This window comes from Electrophorus electricus, chromosome 12, assembly GCF_013358815.1.
Source record: "Electrophorus electricus isolate fEleEle1 chromosome 12, fEleEle1.pri, whole genome shotgun sequence".
NCBI lineage: Eukaryota > Metazoa > Chordata > Actinopteri > Gymnotiformes > Gymnotidae > Electrophorus > Electrophorus electricus.
The window spans coordinates 17,188,851-17,214,771 of NC_049546.1; the positions used below are offsets into that span (position 1 = coordinate 17,188,851).

The following is a 25,921-nucleotide window of genomic DNA, read 5'->3' on the forward strand; positions in this document are numbered from 1 at the left end:
CACTATATATGAATCACCCTTTTTAATATTAAGAAAATTGTCTTGGGATCTGAACTAAACTAATTTTGGATGCTTTTACATTTGCAATACTGTCATTAACATCTTAGAGTTGTACTCTCAGCGTTTCATTAAGTCAAAAACGTCATCACTTTCTTCCTATGGACGATACCTTGTTCATTCTACAACTCAAGTCGGCTCCATGACCTAAATTCGTACGTAATCCAAACTACCTACGAATAATTCTTGAAGGCGCTTAATTAGTAATTAGGGACATAGGATACGATGCAACTTTAATTACTCAAAAATAATCTTTACTTTTCAGTACTATAGCGGCGGCTGGACCTCGAGCACGTTCGCCAAAGGGACGCTTTTATTTGTAAGTAGGCGGTCCTTCCGTTTCACTGAACACTGATTGGTCGTCAGACTTGCAAGTGCGCGCAACAATCTGCCGCAGGAGAAAACCTGCGCAGGTGAAGAGGGCAGCTCAGCAGCAGTCGTCCATCCCGCTCCGTCGCGACGACTTTTGCAATCGTGCGGACATGGCGACCTCCAGCTCCTGCGTCGTGGTATGTATTGCCTTTTATGGCGCCGTACACCGGAGTCCGCCAGGAAGCAGGCTCCTCACGTGCCTACCTTTCGCAATACTGCAGTGAACGGTTTAAGCGAATGCTGTATAATCTAAGACGATAACTACGACTTTGCTACTGTTACCAAATGCTTCCGAAACGGACAGCCTATTGTTTTACGTTTATGGGGTTTTGTTTTATGGGGGTTGCTAGGTTAGCTTGGCCGTCGCTTTTCATGCGGTAGGGCCTCGGCATGCGTGTAGGGCCAAGCACATGCAAAGCGTTTTCATCCCTTCAGGCGTGTCGGCAGCGAAAACAAGGACGCTGTGTGGTCAATAAATTAACGTTTTTATTCAAACAGATTCGGGGCGTAGCCCTTCTGTTAACCGGCTTATATAAAGCTATGTCCATTTCCTTCCATATAGTAAAACTATAGGCGATTTAGGCCTATAGTTGATGGAGTGGTGGACGTGATTATTCTGTTTAGCGCCATATGAAATCTGTTTAGCAATACAATGAGCTACTAAAGTGGACTAACTGGCGTGTGTTTAGAATTTGCAAGCTGATATCGGAAATCATTTTAAACACATACCAAATAGTTAATTGTCAACAAGCAGCATATGTCTTTACTTTTGAATTGACAACCTTTTAAAGAATATATAAACCCGGTTTAAACTCATTGAAAAGGGCCGGTGGCAACTCCTGTGTGGGGTTTTATAGAATAGAAAGCCATTCTCTCTCTGAACGCTGATAACCTACATAATGAGAATTCGTAGGCAAAATAGTATCATGCTCAAATCACATCTATTTTCATAATTAAATTAGTATTACTGTTAGTATTGTTTGCTGTTGTTGTTGATTTTTGTTTACGTGACTGCGCAAGCAAGATTATAAGATTTGAATCAAGTGGCATCACCCTTGATGACGTCACTGTTGCGAATACATGTCACTTTAGGACTTTGGCTCTCATGGTAAAGCTGGCAAATAATAAAAATACTTCACCCAAAAGAACCGAAAGACCTACCAAGCTCACAAGGAGAGGCATGTGACAGCCATGTGAGCTAAAACATTTAATTTTATTAACTTTAAAAAAAAAAAAAAAGATGTCAATTATGTACCGAGTTTAAAAACTCCAACACTATCAAAAAGACAGTTCTGTACTCTGAAGTCCAGAGGTCTAAAATACAAGAGACGCGACCTCCCCCTCAGCAAACAGAGATAACTTTAGTATTGGTTTACTGGCTGGAGGCAGCTCCAGACCGACTGATATGATGTGCTGGTTTTTTAGATTGTGGGTATGGAATACAAAAATTTGAATATGACAGTGTCATTTCTCAACATTCTTAAGACCCCATGACCCTGAGGTAAACAGCAGCAAGGGTGTATGCTCTGTCAGTGCCTTCTGATAATTTGACATTTTAGTGTAACAGGAGTTTAGGAAAAACCAACAGAGAATTCTCAGTGAACCTATTCTAGATTCATTTATTAACTATAGTCCCTCCTTTTGCCTTAATTGTGAAGAAATGATGATTTCATGGTATCCAAGTCAAATATTGGAAGCACAAGCATGCATTAGAATAATCAGATATTTAAAAAAAAAAAAAATACTTTGAGACATTGGTAGTTATGTAGAAACCTGTGTAGTTTTTAAAAAAAATTTGAATCTCTTACTGCAGTTACTCATCTGAAATTCTCTCTCTCATTTGTGGGTATAATTACACACAGAAGAAGAACGCACAATGTCAACTTTTGAATCATTTCATTATAGGGCAGTGTGGGTCAATAGGAAGTGTTTGAGGGCCGGACTGATAGCAGTATTGCAAATGTTTAAAAGTTTGGTAAAGGGTCGTATAGTGCTAGATTTTGTGTTATTCTGCTATGAATGACCTGACTACTTTTGAAAATATTTGGGGTTACAATGATGTTTTGTGCTCTGTGAAAAATGGAGTGGCTTTTGTTAATTTTATTTTATTTTTTGAGTTAAATCTTTCTTCTTCTTTTTTTATTGTAAAGTGGGTTTGTATATCGTAATTCATTAATAAAGTTTATCGGAAAATCTCACTCTTTGCCTCTGTGTGTGTGTATGTGTGTGTGTGTGTGTGTGTGTGTGTCTCTCATTTTTATATATAATCTCTTTCTCTCACACAAACACACACAGTATAATTAATATAACATTCTATATGTTTAATATAAGGTCAGAAGAGATGCGAGACATTCTACATAGTCTGGAAAGTTTCACAGTGGAATGAATGTGACCTTGCTTCCTGTTTTCAGTTGTCTTTGACATTGTATTGCCATATAGGGAATGGAAATGACATTAACCTCCATCCACTGAATTTTGAAGGGAATTTTTTTCAGTTACTGTGTTCTGAACAAGTTAGAATGATGAATTAGAATATTCAAATTGTTCCTGACTTGAGCTAGCTAGTTAAGTGTGGGATAGCTAGCTGTGAATTTGTGGAAAATGCTAGTCTTTAAAGTCACATGGTTAATGGAATCGGTCCTAAAGTGACGAGGAAGATCTCACAAACATTGTATTAGTTTTCTGTAGCTGCAGCCAACAGTGTAAGGCACACCAAAAGATTTGTAAGAGCTCCTATAGTTATTTCTTTATTTATTTCATAATTTCAAAAAGGGGAAATAAAAGGTTTACTAGTTCATTCGCTTTTCAAATAATGGTTATGCACTGAAAGTTACGTGCATGAATGAAATATAACAACATTAACTAAAGCTCCTAAATTAAGTTTCAGTCCTTGTAGCTGACAACTCGTTGTGAAATTAGTTAGGTGTGTCCGTATGGTTGTGGAGCTGGAGTAACTGTTGGCTATTGGTGTGCTTTTGCTTCTGCATTTACTTGTATATGTTCCCTCAAATGTCCTTGGAATAGCTATGTAGGCTGTGTAGCTACTGTGTATCTTGAATGAAAACTCCACAGGGGCTGAGTGACATTAGATGAATGAATGCCAGGGCTCACTGTTGTGCTACTGTCCTCTATGAATGCCTCCTGCTACAGAACAGCTGTGGGTTAACCATCTCTGTATTGTTTGTTTGTTTTTTGTGATCCGTCTGTGGCTGTTTTAACTAGAAATTATTTGTGTGTTTCAGATAAGTGATGAGGAACAGGGTTATGACCTGGACCTCTTTTGCATACCAAAACACTATGCAGATGATCTGGAACGTGTCTATATTCCACATGGGCTCATCTTGGACAGGTAACAGGCAAGCCCCTACTTTTCCTTTAACCCTGGATTCTGTCCTTTCGAACCCCACCAAGCCTTTTATATCTGCCAAGGGGAGCTTGAGTGCTTTAAATGACCTTCGTGAGACATGTTGTCTGAGTAGAGACGCGGAAATTGATACCATGTTGATTTGAGAGTAAGTGGATCTGAGCAGCCTCTCTCAAACCTAACTCCTGCAGGACTGAGCGTCTGGCCAGGGAGATCATGAAGAATATGGGAGGCCACCACATTGTGGCCCTCTGCGTGCTCAAAGGAGGCTACAAGTTCTTCGCAGACCTACTACTCGATTACATCAAAGCACTTAACCGCAACAGTGACCGTTCCATTCTTTGACTGTGGACTTCATTCGCCTTAAGAGCTATCAAGTAACAAAACAAATCCATTTAATTTTAAATGATACTCATCCACATTTGTTGGATTTGCTCTTGGTTAGAGTTAATATTTGCATGCAAAATGTCCACAGCTTTAGTTGAATATCTTAACTTTGCAAAAATCGTGCCGCACTCAATAGCTTGAAGCTATTCATCAGGGCAGCAGTTATTTCCTCCAAAAATCGGTTATGTGGTTAATTGTTCAAAGCGTCTTTTGATTTTGGCTTTATTTCTGTGCCTGCCCTGTGCAAGTGAGCCCTCACAGATGTGCTTATGTTGAGAGTACAGCAAAGATGCATTGTCCAAGTCTTACTTGATTTTCAATTGGTTTAAAGTCATTATCATGCTAAAAGACTGAGGAGAGGTTTAGGATGCAAACTTATGGTCCTCTAGCTGTCTCGCAGAATTTGGATACCCTTTTGCAAAATTGTATTGCTATTATTTATTGTAATGTTTTCATATACAAATAAACACATACTATCTTACATATGTTTAGGTGACCTAAAACAGTGTTATTCATATTTTAATTTTTAGACATTGTGTGGCTGGATGTATGTTACGAATTCACTATTATATATCAGTTTATGTATATGGATTTTTCACTTGTTACCTTTTATTTGTGGGGTTTACAGAATGACCAGTCGACTGGTGAGATTAAAGTGATTGGTGGAGATGATTTATCTACACTCACAGGGAAGGTAGGCATCCATCTGGAGAAATTACTCATGACTGACACTCATCATTACTGTGTGTTATTACAACAATGTAGTTTTAAGACCAAGTCCCTTAATTTCACTGTTTTTAACTCAATATTTTCAAAGTTCATAGTTTCATATTCCATCAGAGAGTGTGCCTAAAGTGTAAGTACTAACATGATTTTGCTCCTTTTTTTCATGTTTCAAGAATGTCTTGATTGTGGAGGTATGATTGCATTTATTACACATGAAATAGCTGATGATGTCTTAAATTACCAGGTTTGTAAATGGAATTTGTCTTTAAAAGAAACTTGTATTTTAAAGGACATCATCGATACTGGGAAGACAATGAAAACATTGTTAGAACTCCTCAAGCAATACAACCCAAAAATGGTCAAGGTGGCCAGGTAAGGATGAATACAGGTATAATAAACTGGGGACAAAGCCACTTTAGTAAGGGTGTGTATGTATGTAGCCCTTGCACATGGCCAACAGTGCACAATTATCTTTTCTTCTACAAAACACCCCTCTGATGTGGGAATCAGTTAATGTAGAACTTTTCCCCCTTCTAACACCCCACCCCCAGTTTGCTTGTGAAGAGGACACCAAGGAGTGTTGGCTACAGACCAGACTGTAAGTATATAACATTTAGAATATTCAATTTTAATTTGTACATTGTGTGCACAATTATTAGGCAAGCTGTATTTTTGAGGATTCATTTTATAATTGAACAACTACAGTGCTCTCGGTCAATCCAAAATGTAAATAAACCTCAAACCTGAATATTTAAGAAAGTAAAAGTGAGGTTTTGGCTTTCTTAGGAGAATATCTGTGTGCAGAATTATCGGGCAACTATTAGTGTGCAGAATTGTTATGCAACTAAATGAAAAACACATTTTCCCATCACACTTGTTTATTTTAATCTGTTAAAGTGAGAATAATGAACAACTCAATTTACAAATACATTTCTGACCTTAAAAAAAAAAAAACAAAAAAAAAACAGTCCAACATAGCCACCCTTCTTTTCAATCAGTCATAAGCCTTCCATTCATGGAGTCTGTTTCTTAATCTGTTGACGATCAACTTTTTGTGCAGCAGCAACCACAGCCTCCCAGACACTGTTCAGAGAGCTGTACTGTTTTTCTTCACTGTAAAGCTCCCATTTAAGAAGGGCTCTCAAGTCCCACATGGAGGCCGTGTCATTATTTTTTCATCTTTAAGGCCTTTACTAGCTAGCAAGTACGCAGTGGAGTACTTCAATGCATGCGATGGAGCATTGTCCTGCATAAAATCATGGTCTTCTTGAAAGATGCAGACTTTTTCCTGTACCACTGCTTGAAGGAAGTGTCTTCTAAAACCTAGCAGTAGATTTGGGAGTTGATTTTGACTCCATCTTCAATGTGAAAAGGTCCAGCTAGTCATCTTTAATACCAGCCCATAGCAGTACCCCACCTCCGCCTTGCTGACGTCTGAGTCGACGTGGAGCTCTGTGCCCGTTACTGATCCAGCCACGGGCCCGTCCATCTGGTCCATCAGGAGTCACTCTCATCTCATCGGCCCATGAAACCTTTGAAAAATCTGTCTTCACATTTTTCTTGGCCCAGTCTTGACATTTCACCTTACGTGTCTTGTTCAGTGGTGGTCGGGTTTCTGTCTTCCCTCTCTAGAATACCTTCCTCACGGCCCAATATCTTAGCAATTCTAAGCATGCTGCATCCCTCTGAAAGACTTTTTACAATTTTTAGCTTTTCTGAGTCACTTCAAACTCTCTTTTTGGCCCATTTTGCCTGAGGAAAAGAAGCTGCCTAATTAATTATGCACACCTTGGGTGTTGATTTCCTTAGGCCACACCCTCCCTCATTACACAAATACACATCATCTGATATGCTTAAATCCAATAAGAATTCATGTTTATACTGCTTGGAGTTGGAAAATCTGCATAAAATAATATGGTAAAAATACTCTCTTGCCTAATAAATGTGTAATGTGTGTAGGTTAAATTATGCATAATTTCTGTATAGTATCCTTAAGGACATGGCTAAGATGAGTTGCTTTTTCGTTGCTGATGTTTTATAATACTTTGTAAATCTAGCTAATGTTATATACTGATTTCTACCAAACATGCTATAGCATGATTAAATTAGCACACACACATTGCAATGTTTTTTTTTTTCTCAATAGAAAAGTGGTACCCAGTAATTTTCAGTTCATCTTTGGTAGGAACTTGTACCTAGTGTGTTGTGTTATGTACAGACTGCATCTTGGCCAACTAGAGAAGTAAAGTAAAAAAAAATTGACTGCTTTTTCTTACCCTTTTTCTCTAGTTGTAGGATTTGAGGTCCCTGACAAATTTGTGGTGGGATATGCACTAGATTACAATGAGTACTTTAGAGATTTAAATGTAAGTCATCGTTTCCGAAACTAAAGCACAATCACTTCACATAATAAGCGAACATTCTATTCATGCTATTCACAAACGAAATCACACATACTAAGCAAATTGAAATCATTCTATTTGGTTTCCCCTTGTCTGCTTTTCAGCATATCTGCGTCATCAGTGAAACAGGAAAAGAGAAGTATAAAGCATGAGGTGGCCTGAACGCCCTGCCCCCCCCCTAGTTATGTATAATTTTTATTGATGTCCGTTTTATATCTGGTCTGTATTTCACAAGTGCAGCTCACCTCACATTTGCTCAGCTTTCTCCCCAACGGCTAAAACATATGTGTGACCAAAAGTCAAATTTGGTTTGAGTGCATTTGGATAAAATATAACCAAAATGTAATCTTGGGGTGGAGGCTTAATTGTTTAATTTATATTATTTAAATTGTGTGTGTGATAAATATTGCCAGACATGCTTAGATTAAAGATTTCATTAAGCACATTATGGGAACACCTCGCCAAACCTCTTATTATTTGCTGCTTTAATAGGATAAATTTCAAGTGTTTGCTGAATGAACAATTTATTGCCAAACATTTACATCGTGTACATTTACATTTGAGGTCTAATGTGATTTGCATTCATAATTAATTTGGATACATCTCAAGGTTAAGCAGGGATAATTATGGATACAGAGAAGTTTAATTTTTTTATTTAATGACTGTTACACATTGTTGTGAACTGTAATTGTATTCATTTTGCCTTCTGTTTGTCTGCTTACTGCAGTTTTGTAACAGTACTGCAGCTTAAATAAATTTAGTTTTGTTAAGAGGGGGGAAATGTCACGGTTACTTGTATGCTGTCATATAGCCACAAAAACACAATCTCACCTTTGCTTTAACAAACACTGGTGTATAAGTGTGATAAGATCTCATACTTTCTCAATTTAGCAATGTTAATACTAGCTTTACAATTAGCCTTAGACATAACGAGCAAACTGTCTCTGCGGCAACAGATTATTCCAAGTGGTGTTGAGGCTTCAAGTGTATACTTTTAACTGCACTTCCCAAGCCCCCACGTGTAAGGAGACAGTGGAAAGTAAATCATGTGATCATGTAGTAGACCACTGTATTAGAGAGGCCTGAGGCAGTCACATTAAAAATGTATTGCACTGAATGTAATGTCATGTGATATTTAAGATCTTATAAATTGGATTTCTTTTGGTTTAGCAATAGAATTTATTTTTCAAAACTGCTTGTTTCAAAAAGAAACTTCCAAGAAGCTTTTAACAGTGGTCATGGGCTCACTGTGGTAATATTCCTGAGTGTAGGTCATATGCTACACAAATGGCTCACGGCGGTATTGAATGCAGTTAAACCTAATTTCTTTTTAGTCCCCAATGATAAGATTACTTTATGTAATGCTGCATACCCACAACTTTAATAGGTTTTGAATAAAATATAAAGATTACAGTAGGCCACTGTGTTTAATTATTGTTTACTTATAATGATTCTGCCCAAATGTAAATAGATCACTTATGGGGAAAAAAGTAAATGATCAGACTTATGTAAACAGCATTTCTCTAATTGTTTTCCCACTTTATCATACTTCATAGATATCACAATTCACAGGTTTCTTTTTTAAAACGAGAGCTTTGTTGAGACTTGAGTTCAAGATTGCAGTTCAATATTGCACTGGTAGGCCTTACTAGAGCAGAACTGTAACACTGGATACTGCATCATTCAACTCCAGTATTGACGTGCTGCTATATCACAGCTCACAGACATGCCTCCAGGCTGGCAATTATTTGCGTGTGTGTGCGTGCGTGTTGCTGAAATGGTGCCAGATCAATGTGACAGTAGAGTGTGCTGGTGTTTTCCCAGCAGCCCTTCGTGATCTGCATCTCCATTATCACTACAAACCATGATGTGCTGCTAGTAAACCCACCAGCAAATAAATAAAGAGGCAGAAAATCCTTTGCCAGGGAAAACTATGAAGAGTCCACGTGTACTCTACTAAAATTTACAATCAAAAAATCTTAAGATCTCGCTATGCAATACAGCAAAAGTTCTCAAGGCTTTTTTAAATAAATGTGCACTTTCAGGTCACATCAGGCAAAAGGAAAGCAGACTCCTAAAATCATGCTAAGGGAAAACAATGTGTTTATATTGACTGGCAAAACATGATGGGTCTGCATGACAAAATAATTTCAATAAGAGAAGAGTACCCTCTAGAGGAATAAGAAGATAAAACAGGACAACGGGCATTACTTTTGAGACAGGCCTCAGCTTGCTTACTCTTTTTTGGCGTTATGGGAAAACAAATGTTCCCTGAAAATAAAAACAAATAAATTAAATGTAAAAATTATATATATATTATATATCGTTTATTAAAAGTTAATGATAAATTCACGTTTGTCAACACGTATTTGACATTACGAGAATATTAGTCAAATGTAGCTGCCCTTCTAATACCAATATTGCAATGCATCTTCCAGTTACATGATCAGTTAAGCCGTAAGACACGTGACACCGTAGCCATGCGCAAGTCAGACATGACCAAACATCCCCATTTCTGAATGTCAGTTTGTGGTGTAGCGCAGTTAGTGCAACGCTTACCAAATAAAATAATTGCATTGTGCAATAAAAATCGACGTATCTCAAATTCACGATTGTGTGTGAAAGACAAATTTATCAAAAACAACTAGAACATTTTGTGAAAGGTATGAATAATATATATATCTTCTTTATCATAGTCCTCTAAACTGAATTGATAAGGAACAATAGATCAATAGTTTTTAAATCACCTTTTTACTCACTCTGTCATGAAAAATAATCTAATACACCCGTGATCCCCACGTCGGCTACATGTGGCATACAACATGCTCATACATGCTAGTGTTAACACATTAATGAACAATATTGCATACTATGCAGATACAACTTCTTCAATCATTGGTCTAAATAAATACAAGAAATATCTTTAGGCTGAGCGACACAAAAACACATGCTACATATACCCAGACCTGACATCGACAAGTTGATTATATCCTACCCTATCGTTTAGAGATGGTCACTAATGTGGCCCTTATAGGCTAAAACACCTAACAAGTATTGCGTTAACCTACACTGGAAAAACATCTTTTCCAGAAAGCACATTGAGGAAAATAATGCAACACAGACTAAACTATTAAACTACTAGACATTCAGGCGCTTATGAGCATTACATTTTAAAGCGTACTGATAATTTGCACAAGTTTTAATTATAAGTATTGCTAAAAAAAATCGGTTCGTCTTTCATTTTCAAGCAAGTTACAAATTGTCCGAAGGGTAAATGTGCTGAGACGCGAAACGTCGCTGACACGATGCATTATAGCTCAAACTCGCTTCATCCGAACGGATAGACTCATAAAAGTCTATTAGAAATTTCGCAAACTGACAACGAGAGACTTTAAAAAAATCATGAAAAAATATTTCCTCAAAAATCCCAAAACTTACCTCCAAGTCCAATCGAAAATGGCGCCGAAACGTAAAAAAAAAAGTCCGAAATTTCATTGTACGGTCTCCTGCAAAGCTTTGTGGGAGCAGGAGCGCAGCAGCAGAAGAGTCCTCCAACATGCCCCATGCAGGCTGCAGAGGAGGTGTGCAGCTGCAGCGGCGTGGCACGGGCTCAGCTGTGCTCCTCGAGGATTTCTCAGCTTGTGGAAGTCATTTGCCTTAGGTGCTGTGGTAGATAACTTCTTATTGTAGTCCCCCCTTTTTTACACTTTGACAAGTGAATGCAATTTGTTGGAAGAAATGTTAGATTTTTTTACTAAATTTGGACATTTTTAAAAACTAAAAATCGGCGTATTAGGTCTCTTTACCAGTGATACCTTATACCTGGAAATACTTTGTCTTAGTATGCATGATATATCGCTGACTCTGTGCTATACAGTTTTACTCTGCTGCTCTCTGTAAGGGCCCTCATGCAAAATACCCATGTTACAAAGTAAACAGTCATGATGTTCAAAGATGTACAACAGAATATTCAACTCTGCTAAACAAGAAAATATCAACTAGTCACTCAACAATGTTCCAGCCACTAAAGTATGCCAATAGAGGATTCCTGTTGTCTGCTGAATTCCCATTGCCAGAGCATTAACATCACATGAACTGAGTAATGACCTCACAGTCGCTTGGCTCAATAACTTGTGTCTCTCATTACGACAGAGAAAAGAAACTTTGTCTGTTGCCAGACAGTAGACCATGAAGTGAGCTGCACATAAACACATGACATTTTCATTTCACAAAGCCAGTGTGCTCTATGTGGAAGATATGTTATGTAAAGTTCAGTTAATGTGGACAGAGAAATAAATAAGGAAAAGGCCAATGCAATACTGGGACAAGATCTTCTATAAAAGTATTTACCAAAAATTCACTATCAATACATTATAGTCTGGTAATGAATACAGTGTCAGAGTATGTGATTGCTGAATCTCTGAATCTTTACAGATTTGTAAGCAGATGTAATCTTATATAAAGTTATAGATATTATGATACTGATACCAATCCTAAATAGTAGATATGCCCGATTTGGCCCAATTCTACCACTTTAAATAAAATGTCTTGTTTCATTTTCTTCTTTTTCTTCCTCTTTTAAAAAAAAGGATTTTGGAGAAATCACTCTCAAAACACCTATAGGCCTAGTAGTGGATTTTCTCTCTCTTTTTTTGCATTTTACTTTAAGTGTTTCTTTCTAGTCATCAGGTCTTCTGAGCCACTCTAAGATACCTTATCCTTTAGTGTGATCTCTTGTCTCATCTTCACATTTGCTTAGGAAAATGATTATCCCTATGAAGAATTTGCAAATGAAGATGGCCTAAAAGAGTCTAGTCTAAACATGATTAAAATGATGTTAGTCTGAACATTGACAATAGCCTTCAAAACAACTGCTACTTCCATTGTTGCTTCAAGCTTCGCAACATAAGAGCAGATATAATTATTTTGCCTAACTATGACAAATTAATGGATTAAGAAACAGGAATCAGAAGTGAAGTACGTGAACACCAGAACCGGCAACATTATCTGGATATCCCGGAGCTACACGATATACAGATTTGCTTTCGATTAATAATCCATAACCAATTCTCTAGAACGATATGAAGATGAATGTGTGTAGATCATGAGGAAACCTTACAAATAGATATTGCTCTGGTTAAATAGAATGAGAAACCAATAAGTGCAAAAATATTAGCTGCGTTAATTTGTCAACATGAAAACTAATAGAGGGATGTAAGTGTGCTGTCACGTTCTCTCTCTATTTTTATAGGCGTACCTAATAAGGGATCCAGTGGGTGTAAGTGCTGAGAATGTGGTTTTAAGGTAGGTGGTGAGTATAATAGTGTAATGGTTTATTAATATTTAAACTCAGGAATAGAGGAGGCAATATTAACACACAAGATCCACTTAAACTAAAGGGACAACGCAACACAAACATAGTCTGTAGCTCAGGATCTGAACATTTCAAACTGAGCATAACAGACAGAGGACACGAGAGCTGCAAGGGGTGGGCGTGTGCTCCTGGAAAGGTAGGCCGAGGTTTGCCGTCTCACTTTTTGCTGTGTTGTTCTCCCACCAGCAGCTATCATCAACTGTTAAAAAAAAAACAATAACACCAGAACCGTGTTTTTTAATTTTTGTAAACGCTGAAAGCGTCCACTTTAACTTCATGCAAGATTAGCAGGAGGGTTTGCTTTAAACCGTTATTGTAAGGCCTGTACAAAACAGGAGGTAAACGAACTCTGGCAACAGCATGGACTGTTTAAAGGCAAATAATAAGATAGCAGCATTTTCGCTAGAACCCGTGGTTTCAATCAAAAATAGTTCCACAAAGCTTGGAAATGTTAATTTTATGGGATGATTGGTAAGGTAATCCTGCACGCATGCGTTAGTTAGGCCGAGAGGCGAGGCGGTGCAATGTGACGCAAACACATAACGTATCCAGGAAGTAGTTTAAAAGTTGCAAATCCATTGGCCACGTATGCACTTGGTTCCAAACTTGCGTCTGCTGATTGGCTTAAGACGCTGTCGTTCAGTCTAGTAGAAAAAAACAGAAGGGGCGGGAAAGCTTGGTTGAGTCGTGAGGACCGCCGCCGCGACTGATAAACAGAACTTTGGCTGAAATAACCGACACCGAGAACTAGCGTAGTCGTCGGCAAAATTCATTTAAACTTTACACATGGAATTGCAGAAACGGGGCGAGGGAAAGTAGTTTGCTCGTTTATGTACTAATGTACCCGTCGGCGGTGTAGCTTTGCAGCCACTCTCCCTGTCCGATGATGGCCAGCTAGTTAAACATCGTTACGAGCTACAGGCTAGCCAGGCATCGTTGTGTGGTTTGCGACCAACAGTTGCCAGCTGTAGCTCAAAAAAGCAGAGGGTTGACTATCTTGATCGGCATTTTATTTCGATGAAGGTCTTTCCCACCACGACTCCTGCATGGAGACTTGTTGGGATTGTACCGCTTCTGTCTTGACGACAACGTATCGAGCTAAGCTAACGACGCGAGTGACCTAGCTAGGCTAACTAGGACCCCGGACGGACTTTGTGGAGAAGTTAGCCAAATAGCGTTAGCCGGCTGCAGGTACGTTGCAAGTTTTGACCTAAATTTGACTAAAACTTGATGAGTAAGGTGAGATGTCTCGGGCTGCAGGCGCAACACCTCGGTTTCACACGGTCCGACTGATATGTTCGCAGCGCATGTAGCTACTGGCTTCTCTCGATTCTGACTGTCTGAAGGTACCCGTGTTTGTCTTAATACTACGGCATGAACGCATAAAACCTGTTCAGATCGTCGTCCTGTTTTGGCTACCTGAAGATTTCCAACGATGTAGCTTTCTTAGCAGAACTGCGCGGTGAACTGAACTAAAATTCGCGGTAGCAAACGTGCGAAGACGCCAACAACTTAGGATGAACAACCAAGGACTTGTGTCTCAAGAGAAGATGGAACTGGACCTCGATGTTCCGTCATCGCTTGTTCAGAATGACGGGAACTTGAGGCGATCTAACAGCGAACCAATGATAAATGGCCTAAGGTTATTAAACTTGCATGTCTGCCTTTTATTTAAAGTACTTGTTTACGACAAATGTACGGCCCTGGCTTCTACAGTGCAACACAGCATACCTTGCATGGCTGTTACGGTTATACTGCTGGATCTTAGGAGTATGAATACACAGTCTTGCTAGAGAAAAAGAGTGCACAGGGCCACCAGTCTTTTAAGTACAGACTGTGCTGGTAGTATAAAACTCACACATTGATCAGGCAAATGAATATTAAACACTTTATTTAAATCCATTAAGACCGATACCATGAATAATCTGTCATATACTTTCTCTTAGTGACAGCTCGCAAGTTTTCCAGAGAGAGGTTCTACGCAGCAGAAGAAACAGCACAACTCTTGTTAATCGACCCAACATGGTACACAGCCCTCCTCCTGTTATTAGATAAATGAATTACTATGACAACTCAAGTTTGTTTGCTCCTTATTTATTTTGTTGATTTAGATTCCATCCTCCCCAGTTCGAGTCCCTAGCACAAGACTTCAAAGGATCAAACAGGTATACCAAGTCTCTTATTGTGGAAAAATTAAGTACCTCAATACAACATTTTTCCACAATGGAGATTGGGGGAAAAAAAACAACGTTTTCTTTTTCAATAAGTTGTTATACTCAGTGTATTTTAACCCCCAACGTAGAGGAGACTCATTACATAAGAGGTTACGTGGACTTACCTATGCACTTAAGAGTAATGCAGAAATAAGACATTTGAATATCATTATGATGTTGAAGTTATATTGCACGTATTTGTAGGAGGAGGGTGTTGATGTGATGAATCGGGAAACGGCTCATGAACGGTAAGTAATTTTGGCCCTCCAGATCCCTTTTTGTTGATAGTTTTCAGGTAGTAACAGACTACTGCTATTTTATATTTTAAAAGCCAGATGTTGTGTATATAATTACTGTATATATATGCTGACCTGAGCACATAAAAAATTAGGAGTGTTTCGTAGATAAACGAATGCGCCAGTGTTGGACTTCACAGCACTACTTTTGTTCAGCATTTAGAGTAGTTGAATGTTTGTTAGGCTGTTCAGCAGCTTGGTTTATTTTTTGGATGCGATCTGTGACTATAATCAAATATTTGAGTAAAATGTCCTAAAACTAATTTATACTTCCCTGACTGCTAAATAAAATGTTTTGTTGTTGTTTTTTTTTTTCCATAGACTATTACAATTGTTTTGCTTTCATTCATGGTTACTTGCAATGGCATATAAACTTAAGGCCTTTTAGATTCACTGACCCCTTTGCTGGCTATTTTGTAATTAATTTTTTTCTCTCCCATCCCTGACCACCTAATTAGGGAGGTACAAGCCGCCATGCAAATGAGTCAGTCATGGGAGGAGAGCCTTAGTCTGGTAAGACTTACCACATGCTTTTATGCCAGGACATGAATAATAGCTTAGTGGTTAAGGTTCTTGACTAGTAAGCAGAAGGTTGCTGGTTCAAGCCCCACCGCCGCCAACTTGCCACTGTTGGGTCCCTGAGCAAGGCCACAAATTGCTCAATTTGTACTCAGTCATAATTGTAAATAGATTTCATGGCTCAATGCCATGAAATGTGAGTGATTTAAGTGATAAAAGTTTAAGTTTGCATGCAGTGGCTTTACTGCCCCAACATGTCCATCTTTCCACTGTTGAGATGGGTGTGAAAGGAACAGCATGCTAGAGTAAACCACATGGAGTTAACAGGGCCACCAGTCTCTCAAGAGCAGGCTGCGTTGGTAGTATAATACTCCAACAAAAACTGGTTGCATTTTGATGCTTACTGGTGTCAGCCGATATTGGCGAAATGAACGAGCGTCTGTTTATTCCAGAGTGACAATGACTTTGATAAGTCATCATCCCCGAAACGTATAGATTTTGTGCCTGTGTCACCAGCTCCATCTCCCACCAGAGGCATCGGGAAGAAGGTTTGTATGTGGGCTTGTTTTTAAGTTGTATATTTCTCCGGTGGTCCAGAGTGTTTTGCAGACTGTTTGGGATCAGATGTTCTCAAGCTCTTGTAAATGTCCTTTTTTTCTATGAGCAGCAGTGCTTTTCTCCATCTCTGCAAATCTTGGTGAGCAGTAACGGTCTGAATCCCAGCCCTATTCCCAGCCCAACCCGCCGCTTCAGGTGAGCTTCCAGCAGTGTAATACCAAAAAATATAAATCCCCCCCAACCAATACACAAAGTCCTCTGTCTGTTTAATTCTAGTACCAGTTGGAAATATTTGGACACTTAGCATTCTGTCTGTATTGTTCCTCAGCAGGAGGAGTCAGAGCCCCATTAACTGCATTAGACCCAGCATCTTGGGCCCAATCAAACGTAAAGGTGAGGAAGGCCCACCACAAGAGAAGATTCACTTTCTGTCTTTCTCTGTTTTTACAGTGCAGAGTGTTGGCTGCTGGGGGGAGAGGAATTGTTTGATGGGCTTTTATTGAATCCGTATTGTTGACTAACAGTTTCAGGTGAGATGGAACCAGATAGCCAGCCCAAGAGACTCTTCCAGGGTACCACCACCATGCTGTCTGCAGAGACGTCCCACTTGTCAGAACTTGCCTCTCGGTGTGTTATTGCAAGCCATCACAGTTGGCGTTCCTTCTTTTGTGATTAAATTGGTGTGTAGCGTAACTGGAATGATAGCTAAACACCTTTCATGTTACGTGGTTCAACACAAGGTTGCAGAATTGGGCAAAATGATATTTGCGGTTATATCTCAATATCTGAATTTGGAAAAGCTACATGCAGTTTATCAGGAAATCAGGAATATCTGGGGTTGCGGGAAGTTCCGGTTCGGTCATCTGTGATTTGGTAAAAGCATAATTTTAATATTGTGAGTAAATTCCTTTTATGATAACATGGTTGTAGGGCAATGTTGTAAAAATAATAAACATTTACATTGTCTGTGATAAAAGCTTAAGTTGTTGGTATTTTGTAGTTGCACCTGAAGTTCATGTCCACGTCCATGATGGGAGTTATTTTATGGATGTGTGACTGTGGTCTGTAATGTGGGATTTTTCTCTTCCACTAGTCTGTCTCCAGACCTTCTCGATGGAAGCCTCAGCAGCATTGGTTCCTCCTCTGGTTCTCCTGCTAAAATGGAGGGAGTTTCCCCCTCGTCCAGCAACTCTCCATTCACTCCCCTGCAGGACCTCTCGCCCAAATGATCCTGTATCAGAGACCATTAACAAGAGGTTAGCAGATTAAAGGGGCATACTATAGGCTCTTTGCAGTCATTTTGAGCTTCTGTTCCTCTGCCTTCCCAGCCTAGCTTTTGTTCTGGTCTTCAGATTCTCCTGGATTTTGCTTTCTTGTGGGAGCTGGGGGGAGGGTGTATTAAAGGAAACCAAAGCCCTGGGGGTAATCTTTGTGTGGATAGTACCATCAGGGTAATCAGTGGGGTGGAGGACTGTGGATGCTGTTTTCACCAGCTGCTATGTAAGGATGTAATGCGTGGGGCGTGGCTCCATAACAAGGTGAACAGCCTTCCAGAACGTCGCCTGCTTCTCTATGACTTGTTACTGTAGTTCTTTTATATTAGAGGATTGCCACCATAATGTGGATATGGCTTTTAGAGAGTGAATTGTTCCCTCTCGCAACAGAACCATTAGCTTGCCTGTGGGCTGTATCCAAGATATCCAAGACTATTACTCTAGGACTTTAATTTACATTAGCAGATTGCCAACCGGTATTGTGTGAAAAGAATTTAACTTATTTTTTGTTCTGCTTCAGTTTGTTTTCTTTGTAAGTATGTAAATATGTCATAGTTATTGGCTTGTAAGGATGTGAATGTGTGAAAAGTGACAAGTTAACTGACAATTGGCCTCTTGTGTAGTTTTTTTCAGGAGTGCAATTAATTGCATCTGCATATATTTGCGACCTGATTTGTTTCTGCCTTTGAATAGTTAGGTGTATAAGGATTGATCTCTCTCTTGATATTCATAGGTAGAGGAAGGTGGAAACAAAATGAAGCACCAAGTGTGATAGACAATTTCAGAAAGATGAAGCTAATGATTGCCGTCGGTGGTGTTGGTATGGGAACAAATGTTATTGGAATGCAATATTAAGCGGGATGATGACCACTTAATCCAGGATTTGAACACTACAGTACATCTCTACAGTCTGTGTTGTGGTTTGTCTTCAGGACATAGTTCTGCCGTGTCATAGCTTTAGTGAAGCTGTAGAGAAGCTAAACTGTGACTGTTGACAGACTGCATTGCATTTTTACAACCCTTTAAACGCTTAGTTACTTCACCCATTTTCCTTTGGAGTACTTCACTGGGTGACTGTGCCATCCTTAAATTAACTAAAGAGATATTTTGTTTTGTTCGACGCCTTTCTTTTTGATGGGGTGGACTACTGAAATGCACCTTCTTAAAGAATTTTAGTAATAGATTCCTGAAGCGATTTGGATCAATAGAGCAAAGGAATTGGCTGCTGTTCAAGAAGTTTGAACATGTGGTGCTGGTAATAAAATCTCATCATAAGGAAAATGTTCATTTCTTTGGGGGAAAGGTCATCTACTGATTCTTTATAGTAGTGTGCCATTAAAGGTCTGTATATATGAGATGTAAAATTGTACTTGTGTAAGTTGCTATTCATTTGGGCTGTAGTTACTTTAGTAAATAGTATTTTTTGTAAATTGTTTTATAAATCATTTTCGTTTAAAAAAAAAAAAAAAAGAAAGAAAAAGAAAAAAAAAGAAATGAATATTTCCTGAGAGCATGATATGATGAATCATAAATTCAGTTTTTAGTTGCAGGCACAGAAGTGATTTGTAAATTTTATTTTTTTGCGGACGTGAATTTAAGGGTGTGTTCTTCCCGCCTCCTCCTATGTCAGAAAATGGCCGTCTCCGACCTGCAGTGTACAGCCTTCTGATTTGAATGTCTTTCTTTGCTAACAGAAACAACGCAGTAAGTGGGTCGTGTGGGTCCCCTTTCTGTACTGTATCTATGGTTGAAATGTTTGTGGTTTGCTTTACAGACTTGTTTTTGTCCTGTGGACTTGTCTTTTATTTAATTTACGCTGTCCTGTAGAATGGCTGCACGGGGTACTTTTTAAAGGCGTGAACATAAGTTGAAGTTTTGAGGAGTAAATTGGGTGCTTAAATGATTAAATCTTTGTTGTGCTCTGCTCTGAATGGACAAAAAAATCTTGTCCCCTTCACATCAGTGATCTTCAGATTGCTAAATAAATTATTTGTCCTAAAATGTTTGGTAGTGAGTTTTGGTATTAAGGACATGACACTCCTGGTAGTATGGTAAGAAAATTTAGATGAAAACTACATTTGCATGTCTGTCCTACACAGTCACTGGAAATATCTTATTATATCTCAGTAGTCATCTGTTGGTGGTCTGTCCTCCTGAGCCATCCCTCTTGTGTAACTGACACAACAGTGTGGCTGTTTTTACGTGCGTCACTGCGGAGTGGTCTGTTAACCCTAAAATATACAGCTGACAGTAAACCTGCGGTCAAACCGAGCATTGGTATTGCAAGAGGATGGTCACAAAAATGCATGCAACCAAAATGAGCTTTCGATTTTACTTCCTTCAAATACAACATGCCTAAGGAGTGCATGAAATAAACCTCAACAGTGGGAGATGTTAAGCAATAACAGGATTTTTAAGTGTGTGTGTGTGTTTCCTTTTTTTAAAAACACTTGTAATACCTAAAATAGCTGCCCAAGTCTGATCCTGGTGACTTAGTCCTCCAGAGTTTAGTTTTAACCCGAATCTAATATACCTGATCCAGTTAAAGTCTTTCAATAGCTTATTAATATTAGAGCCAGGTGTGCTCTGCAGGTCTGTAGATCACCAGGATGGACTAGGGCCCCTGACCTAAAAGATTTTAACTCTGTGTAAACATTACCATATGTGAACCAAATATGACAGTAATCATTTAAAAGGATGGAATGGGGGGAAAAAAAAGCACTCTTTAGCATAATTTTCATGAAAAAGTGGTGGATGATTATCCTTTAAAAAGTTTTAAAGCCTAAAGTTTTACACCTATTTTGCTTGCACAACTGAGTGGTACCATAAGGAGTAATCCTTGTTTCAGTGGACTGCCATCCATTGTACAAATATTTTTGTTTTGTTTGAAAAGCCGAAGGGTAGAATTTCAGTGATTTTTCTGTAACTAGCTTCTGCACATATGCAGCAAAAAACGTGCATAAACTAGAGGTTAACATTGAGACTTGGTCGGTCGGTCAAAGAGCCTTTCAAATAGTGGCAGTATCATCATGCACCCGGTATTATGTCCTGTCAGATACTGTATGCATGCATGCTTATAAATGCAAGATGCAAACATCACGGAAGAGAGTTAAATCTATTTGCAAATAATGTTTACTCAAGACAAAATGTTCAACTTCCAAAAACACTGCAGCAGTAATAAGTGGGAATATATGCAACACTGCCTCTAAAATATTTAGGATTTATTCCATTCCTAGAAGAACATTCCTATTGTTCCATTTCCTACTGACTATTGAATTTTAAAATCACCTGCTCAAGTGGATGAATGTCTGGATTCCATTAAAGATGATTGTGACGTCAATGAAAGGCCCATAAGTAACCCATGTAACAATTCTATGTTTGCTGTCCTAGCACCATTTCAATATGTGAACACATTTGTTGTCAAGATTAAGCTCTGACAATTTGAAATCTGGTTATTTGCATTTACCTTGTTGCAGCCACACAGTGAAAAGGGTGTGGTTTGTTTTGTTTTTTTTGGAGAATTAATTCCATTATTTATAAACAAGATTTTTACAAGGATGAAACCCAAACATGGAAAGGCACAGGAAAAATGGCTGTTGCAATGAACTGTCAAGATGTTCCCCTGCCAAACTAAAGGATGATTGGTACACAAAAGATGAATATTCAACATTCAGTTCTCAACAAAGGAACAAAAGGCCAGAGACACGAATGATATGATGTAAAACAACACATTTAATTTAATGTATCCATGTGGTTCTACACATAACCCATTCCCACCTCCCCTGATAGTTAGCTTGGCTCAGTTGCCAGCTCAGTCAGTGTTTGTTTGTACACCTAGAGCTCCTCCATTGCATCTTGGATCTTCATTGTGTCTAGAAATCTGAAATGTCATTCAAGCAGTTAGTTCATGTTAAGAGGGTAGCCTGCCTGTTTGATTTTGGCGCATGCCTGTGCTCAGCCCTCTCCCTTCAACCGTTTTGGGTGCGCAAATGTCTTTCCCCTCTTCTCAGTTCCTCTCTGTTACAGGCTGTCACCCAGGAGCGATTCACGTGCGTAGGATAACCATTGTAAGAAGACCTGCGTAAGAACGGCAATCACTATACATCAATGCGGATGGAGCAAAAAAGTGTTTTGTTTTTTTCCCCCCCCAATCTCATTTGTAATTTTACAGTTTGATATACATACTTTAAGTGTTCACAGTTCAACTTACCTAAAACGTAAGCAGCTACAAGTTTCTTGTTAACACTTAAGTGGAGGTAGACAGGCACTGTGGACTCCTGCTCCCCTAGAGTAGGCAACATGAGTGCAGCCATACACACCAAGCCCAGGAGGACAGTCAGCAGGCTGGGCCCCCCTGATGCTGCACGGCTCTCTGTTACACACACACACACTCTTATTTGCATGGGTAGTTTGGGAGCTCATAAAACATTCAGGTTTCAGTCACTAGCAATGTCTGCAATTGTCTATTGTAATTGTTGATCTCTGTGGAGGAAAGTTGTGGAGGATTCAATGTCCTTTGCATAATATAAAGGTGCCAGTGCTTCGTCTTTCTCTCAAACCATTAGGGGCCAAGAATCAAGTGACCACTGTCCTATTTGTTCACACAACTTTATACAATATCCTTTTTATCTAAATTTAAGCACCTCATTCTCTAACCTCTAGTCACTCTTTAAAGCTACCTGTTTGATGATCACCTCAGCCGGCATGACGTCCAGAGTAGAGAAAACCTACACTTGGTTTAATCCATGGCATGAACTTGGCTCACTAGTGCTACCCTGTGACAGAAATGTAAATAGCAGTAGGCTACATGTAAACCAAGGGACCTAATTCCATTCAGCTGCCAAGACTGGCAAGAGCAGCATTTATGAGAGAGAGGGGGGGGGGGAGGAGGAGGAACATTGGAAAAACAAGAAATAACTCACATTTTAACCCGTAGAACTGTTTATTAACATGTGACAGCACGTGACTTCTTAGACCGAGTACCTGTCTGGATCGCGGGCTGCTCAAAGAAAACACTGTCTGCCAGCTGCTCCTTCATCCTTCGCTCCTCCTCCTGGGGCGGGGCCTGGGGCGGGGCCTGAGCCGCCGATGGCAACAGGGTGGCCATCACATCCTTCCGTCCGAGAGCCTTCCGCTGGCTCTGCTCGGACACCTGCAGCCGGAACTTGTCGATCACGCCGTAGTGGCAGGCGCGCACGTCCCTGTGACGGATTACACTGTGCGGTGGCAGAAGAACGGCGAGGACAGACCGAGGTGACTTTAAAAATATCATTTAGCAAGCTTGAGACGAACAAAGGAATGCGATTCCTATTTCAGAAGCCTAAGAAAGAGCTATGTAAACATAGGCATGGCTTACATGTCTACACAGCATTGTGGTCTAACAGCCCCGGTGGCATCCACTACCGCATACTTGTTTGGTGCTGTGCACATAACTGGAAAAGAAAAAGAAAAAGTTATGCAAGCACCCAATTTTATCCTCCCCCCTCACAGGGAAGGATAAATTGCTGCATGACGTGTGCAACAATACCAGACTCTCACCGAACCACCTCTCACCTTTGAACTTAAGTGCAAACTCATACGGGTTGTAGAGGGTGAGCACCTGCTTGTGTGAGGCCTGCGTGTCTGCATAGAAAACCAGCTCGGTGGGAAACACAAACACGGGAAGTCTTCCTTCCACTAGGTCTGGACTCTGTCGCTGCATTGGCACGCACTGTATGCACTTTAGCCTTTTCCCTCTTGCTGTCTGTCTGGGCTCAGAGGGTGCAGAAGCTCTCTTAAACTTCAGCAAGCTTTACTCTCAGCTCCTCCCCGGCATGACGACCAGCCTGTCAAACAGGAGTGGGTCACAAATGTCCTGTAATGTATCAAATCAAGACAGGGACTGAAACCCAGAAGGGGCAGCGTTGTTACCTACTATATTGCACAATATAAATATATTAGCATTTGATTTATATATATCAGCCTGCTTCGGTATTTCCACGTGGTTAGTCATGTGATCGTGTTTATCGCCTGCTAAAACGCATGGGGGTATTTCGCAATACTTTACAGATTTGCATCAACAAAACCATCGTCTGCAACACCAGTTATGACTTCAATCAGCGACGTAGCGATGACTGTGCGCTGGTTGTTAAATGACACTTCAGATATATAACCACGTCCTGTTCCAAACTACCAGAGCACACAGTACTTAGTAGCAGAATTCGCCAGAATAGAGTTGTTACTGCGTTATGATCCATCAATACTGAAGGTTACCAGACATTCAGACCTTGTTAGCCATCATGCACAGACCACAGAGGTTCTATACTTACAGCCATGCTAGAATACAATTATATATCTACATAATAGCAAATCTGCCACACAAAGAGCCACATCTTGGTGTTTGTTTGTCTGTCGCAGACTCTGATCTGGGGGTCTGTTATTAAAGAAGGATTAGCTAGCCACGACAGCTAGGTTCACTAACAGCCTACGCCGTCTCACCAATATTGGGCTAACGTTAGCTCCGTTACAGCAGTTTGTCCACTTCTTTGAGACATCTAGATTCTCTGATGTTCAATAGCAGTCCATCGCTGTTCTGATCAGATGATCGACTATAGCGAGATTACAACTATTGACTAGCCCGCTAGCTAGGTGACCAAGTGATAACAAAACAGCGCTGATTTTATTAGCTTGTGGCTTTCTGTGAAAAAGATGTTATTTTGTAGCCACCTTACTCACATCATGGCATCTAATATAATGCAGTAGCAGCAAACGTCAGCTACTTTGCTCCGGATTGCTATTGTTGCAGCCAGGCTCGTAAATCCCACCCTGTTTTCCTCCTTTCTTTGTCAATTTGCTGCAGATCGCCCGATGCTTGCTGGGATACCGAAGGATTTCGGTGATTGGACAATTCCGTTCAATGACGTTCGATGTCGTCATGTGTCTCCGTAAGTCGACGTTACGTACACGTGCGTAGACGACGTAGCTGGCGTGCTGTACTTTATTGATAATCGCCTAGTTTGGATTTAGTATAATTTGGTAGGGAGTTGTACAAAATAGCGATGTAGCCAGTTAATTATATCCACGGGAAAATAAGTACCAATTAATATCCCAATTTCCAGAACAGAGGTTTTAGACAAAAAACACCCAGAATGGTGTATTAGTTAAATACCAGTTTCACCAAAAATATGAGGTTACCTTTTTAAAGGTAATTACTCGCATAATGAAACTAATTTTAAAGTTTTACGTTATTGGTATATTTGAAAGGAAAGATGGCAAAGTACTTAAAATGTTGAAAATAAGTAGCATGAATAATGATTTACACAGTGAGAGATGTGTGACAGCACAAATAATATTGTACAAATGGATGTGTAGATGTGTAAAGCAGATATACTGTAAAGAATAAATTGGACAAACTATTGAGAACCTAAGAAAACTAATGAGAACTAATCTATCTGCTAAGAAACAGTTGAGATTTCATGTGAATAATACCAACATAAAAAGTCACACTGAGCTAGTAAGTCTCCTTTTAGAACTTTCTAAGATATTAAAGTATTATTAAACATTTATTCACATGAATAATAAAGTAAGACACCTGTCTGTAGCACATACAGAGTATGCGGTTACTACATATGTATGTGGGCACTGCCCTCTATACAGGCAATACATTTTTCATTTATGGCATTTAAATGACAGTTTTATCCTGTTACTTACAATTATGACTGAATATAACTTGAGCAACTGAGGGTTAAGCGCCTTGCTCAGGGGCTCATCAGTGTTAAGTTTCCGAGTTGCATATCTTAACCTGCTAATACTGTCCTTTTTTCATATTTACCAAATCATTGGTAAATAAGGCTGCATAAGGATACTGGATTGTGTTACAGGTAGTTAAGTAGTGGTCAGTTTCTACTTTGTTTATCTCATGGTGAATTCAAACTTTTAGTTTAAGAAACAAATCAGAAAGCCTCACCTGACACTTTGGCCCCTACATTCAATCTTCAAGGACAGATCTTAATAGCCTGTTATGTGAACCTTTCGAGAAATGCACCCAGATAACCAAGGAAAAACAGGGAAGGAGGGAAAAATGATGTATAGATAGTGCTCCTACTTTCATTGGTAGTGAAACAGTGCATCAGATAGCTTTGCTGGATAAATGTATTTATGTAGGCCTACCCTATCTACAGACTACCTACACTTAAATGGAGAAAGTGATACAAACAATGGCGCTTGGAATTTACATCACATAATTTAAATGTTGTCCAAATATATTTGTCTGTCGTCGGCCCCCAACGTCCATCTCTGACGGTCATAAATCCAAAGGACACGTGCATGGACGGGACTATGAAAAGCGTGATTCAAAAGCTCTGGACATGCAATTTTTTTTTTTGTCCTTTCAAGGCAGTA

General features: G+C 39.5%; 3 protein-coding genes and 2 non-coding genes across 11 annotated transcripts; 4 read left to right on the forward strand and 1 right to left on the reverse strand.

Annotated features, from left to right (window-relative positions):
• The first annotated feature begins 439 nt into the window (after positions 1-439).
• hprt1 (hypoxanthine phosphoribosyltransferase 1) lies at positions 440-8,425 on the forward strand. Its single transcript, XM_035532375.1, is given in 10 exon segments — positions 440-566; positions 3,672-3,778; positions 3,985-4,121; positions 4,124-4,170; positions 4,809-4,874; positions 5,080-5,097; positions 5,196-5,278; positions 5,458-5,504; positions 7,196-7,272; positions 7,413-8,425. Coding segments are annotated over 10 exon segments (657 nt in total). The 5' UTR covers positions 440-539; the 3' UTR covers positions 7,461-8,425.
• Positions 8,426-12,639: 4,214 nt separating this feature from the next.
• On the forward strand, positions 12,640-19,543 carry fam122b (family with sequence similarity 122B). 4 transcript variants are annotated; one of them, XM_027019169.2, is made up of 11 exons: positions 13,206-14,324; positions 14,629-14,707; positions 14,794-14,847; positions 15,100-15,143; positions 15,650-15,704; positions 16,163-16,258; positions 16,378-16,463; positions 16,597-16,661; positions 16,793-16,895; positions 17,362-17,524; positions 18,276-19,543. In XM_027019169.2, exons 1-10 carry the CDS (start codon positions 14,200-14,202, stop codon positions 17,495-17,497), a joined length of 843 nt encoding a protein of 280 aa, XP_026874970.2. In that variant the 5' UTR covers positions 13,206-14,199; the 3' UTR covers positions 17,498-17,524; positions 18,276-19,543. The 4 variants fall into 4 exon arrangements, with proteins under 4 accessions (XP_026874972.2, XP_026874970.2, XP_026874971.2 ...); XM_027019171.2 differs by lacking the exon at positions 13,206-14,324 and adding an exon at positions 12,640-12,818 and having other exon boundaries at positions 17,362-19,543; XM_027019170.2 differs by having other exon boundaries at positions 16,600-16,661; positions 17,362-19,543.
• LOC113583068 lies at positions 14,415-14,546 on the forward strand. Its single transcript, XR_003411221.2, has one exon. It is a non-coding gene; the product is annotated as a small nucleolar RNA U109 (small nucleolar RNA).
• On the forward strand, positions 15,937-16,091 carry LOC113583067. The gene has a single exon (XR_003411220.1). It is a non-coding gene; the product is annotated as a small nucleolar RNA U109 (small nucleolar RNA).
• A 1,711-nt stretch (positions 19,544-21,254) lies between the features above and the next one.
• Positions 21,255-24,408, reverse strand: mospd1 (motile sperm domain containing 1). Of its 4 annotated transcripts, none has more exons than XM_027019129.2 (6): positions 24,257-24,408; positions 23,096-23,367; positions 22,899-22,974; positions 22,526-22,758; positions 21,753-21,914; positions 21,255-21,619 (listed from the first exon to the last, which is right to left on the reverse strand). In XM_027019129.2, exons 2-6 carry the CDS (start codon positions 23,241-23,243, stop codon positions 21,588-21,590), a joined length of 651 nt encoding a protein of 216 aa, XP_026874930.1. In that variant the 5' UTR covers positions 23,244-23,367; positions 24,257-24,408; the 3' UTR covers positions 21,255-21,587. The 4 variants fall into 4 exon arrangements, with proteins under 4 accessions (XP_026874930.1, XP_026874934.1, XP_035388354.1 ...); XM_027019133.2 differs by having other exon boundaries at positions 23,096-23,396; XM_035532461.1 differs by lacking the exon at positions 24,257-24,408 and adding an exon at positions 24,020-24,250.
• Between the last annotated feature and the right edge of the window lie 1,513 nt (positions 24,409-25,921).

Bases quoted from the DNA above. Each gene is read 5' to 3' on its own strand.
- fam122b (XM_027019169.2), top strand. From the start codon at position 14,200: ATGAACAACCAAGGACTTGTGTCTCAAGAGAAGATGGAACTGGACCTC. The intron at 14,848-15,099 runs GTATACCAAGTC...ACGTATTTGTAG, and splicing joins GACTTCAAAGGATCAAACAG to GAGGAGGGTGTTGATGTGAT. The intron at 16,896-17,361 runs GTGTGTTATTGC...CTCTTCCACTAG, and splicing joins TTGTCAGAACTTGCCTCTCG to TCTGTCTCCAGACCTTCTCG.
- mospd1 (XM_027019129.2), bottom strand. From the start codon at position 23,243: ATGCAGCGACAGAGTCCAGACCTAGTGGAAGGAAGACTTCCCGTGTTT. The intron at 22,975-23,095 runs GTGAGAGGTGGT...TTTCTTTTCCAG, and splicing joins GTTTGCACTTAAGTTCAAAG to TTATGTGCACAGCACCAAAC. The intron at 21,620-21,752 runs GTAAGTTGAACT...GTTCTTACGCAG, and splicing joins TGTAGCTGCTTACGTTTTAG to GTCTTCTTACAATGGTTATC.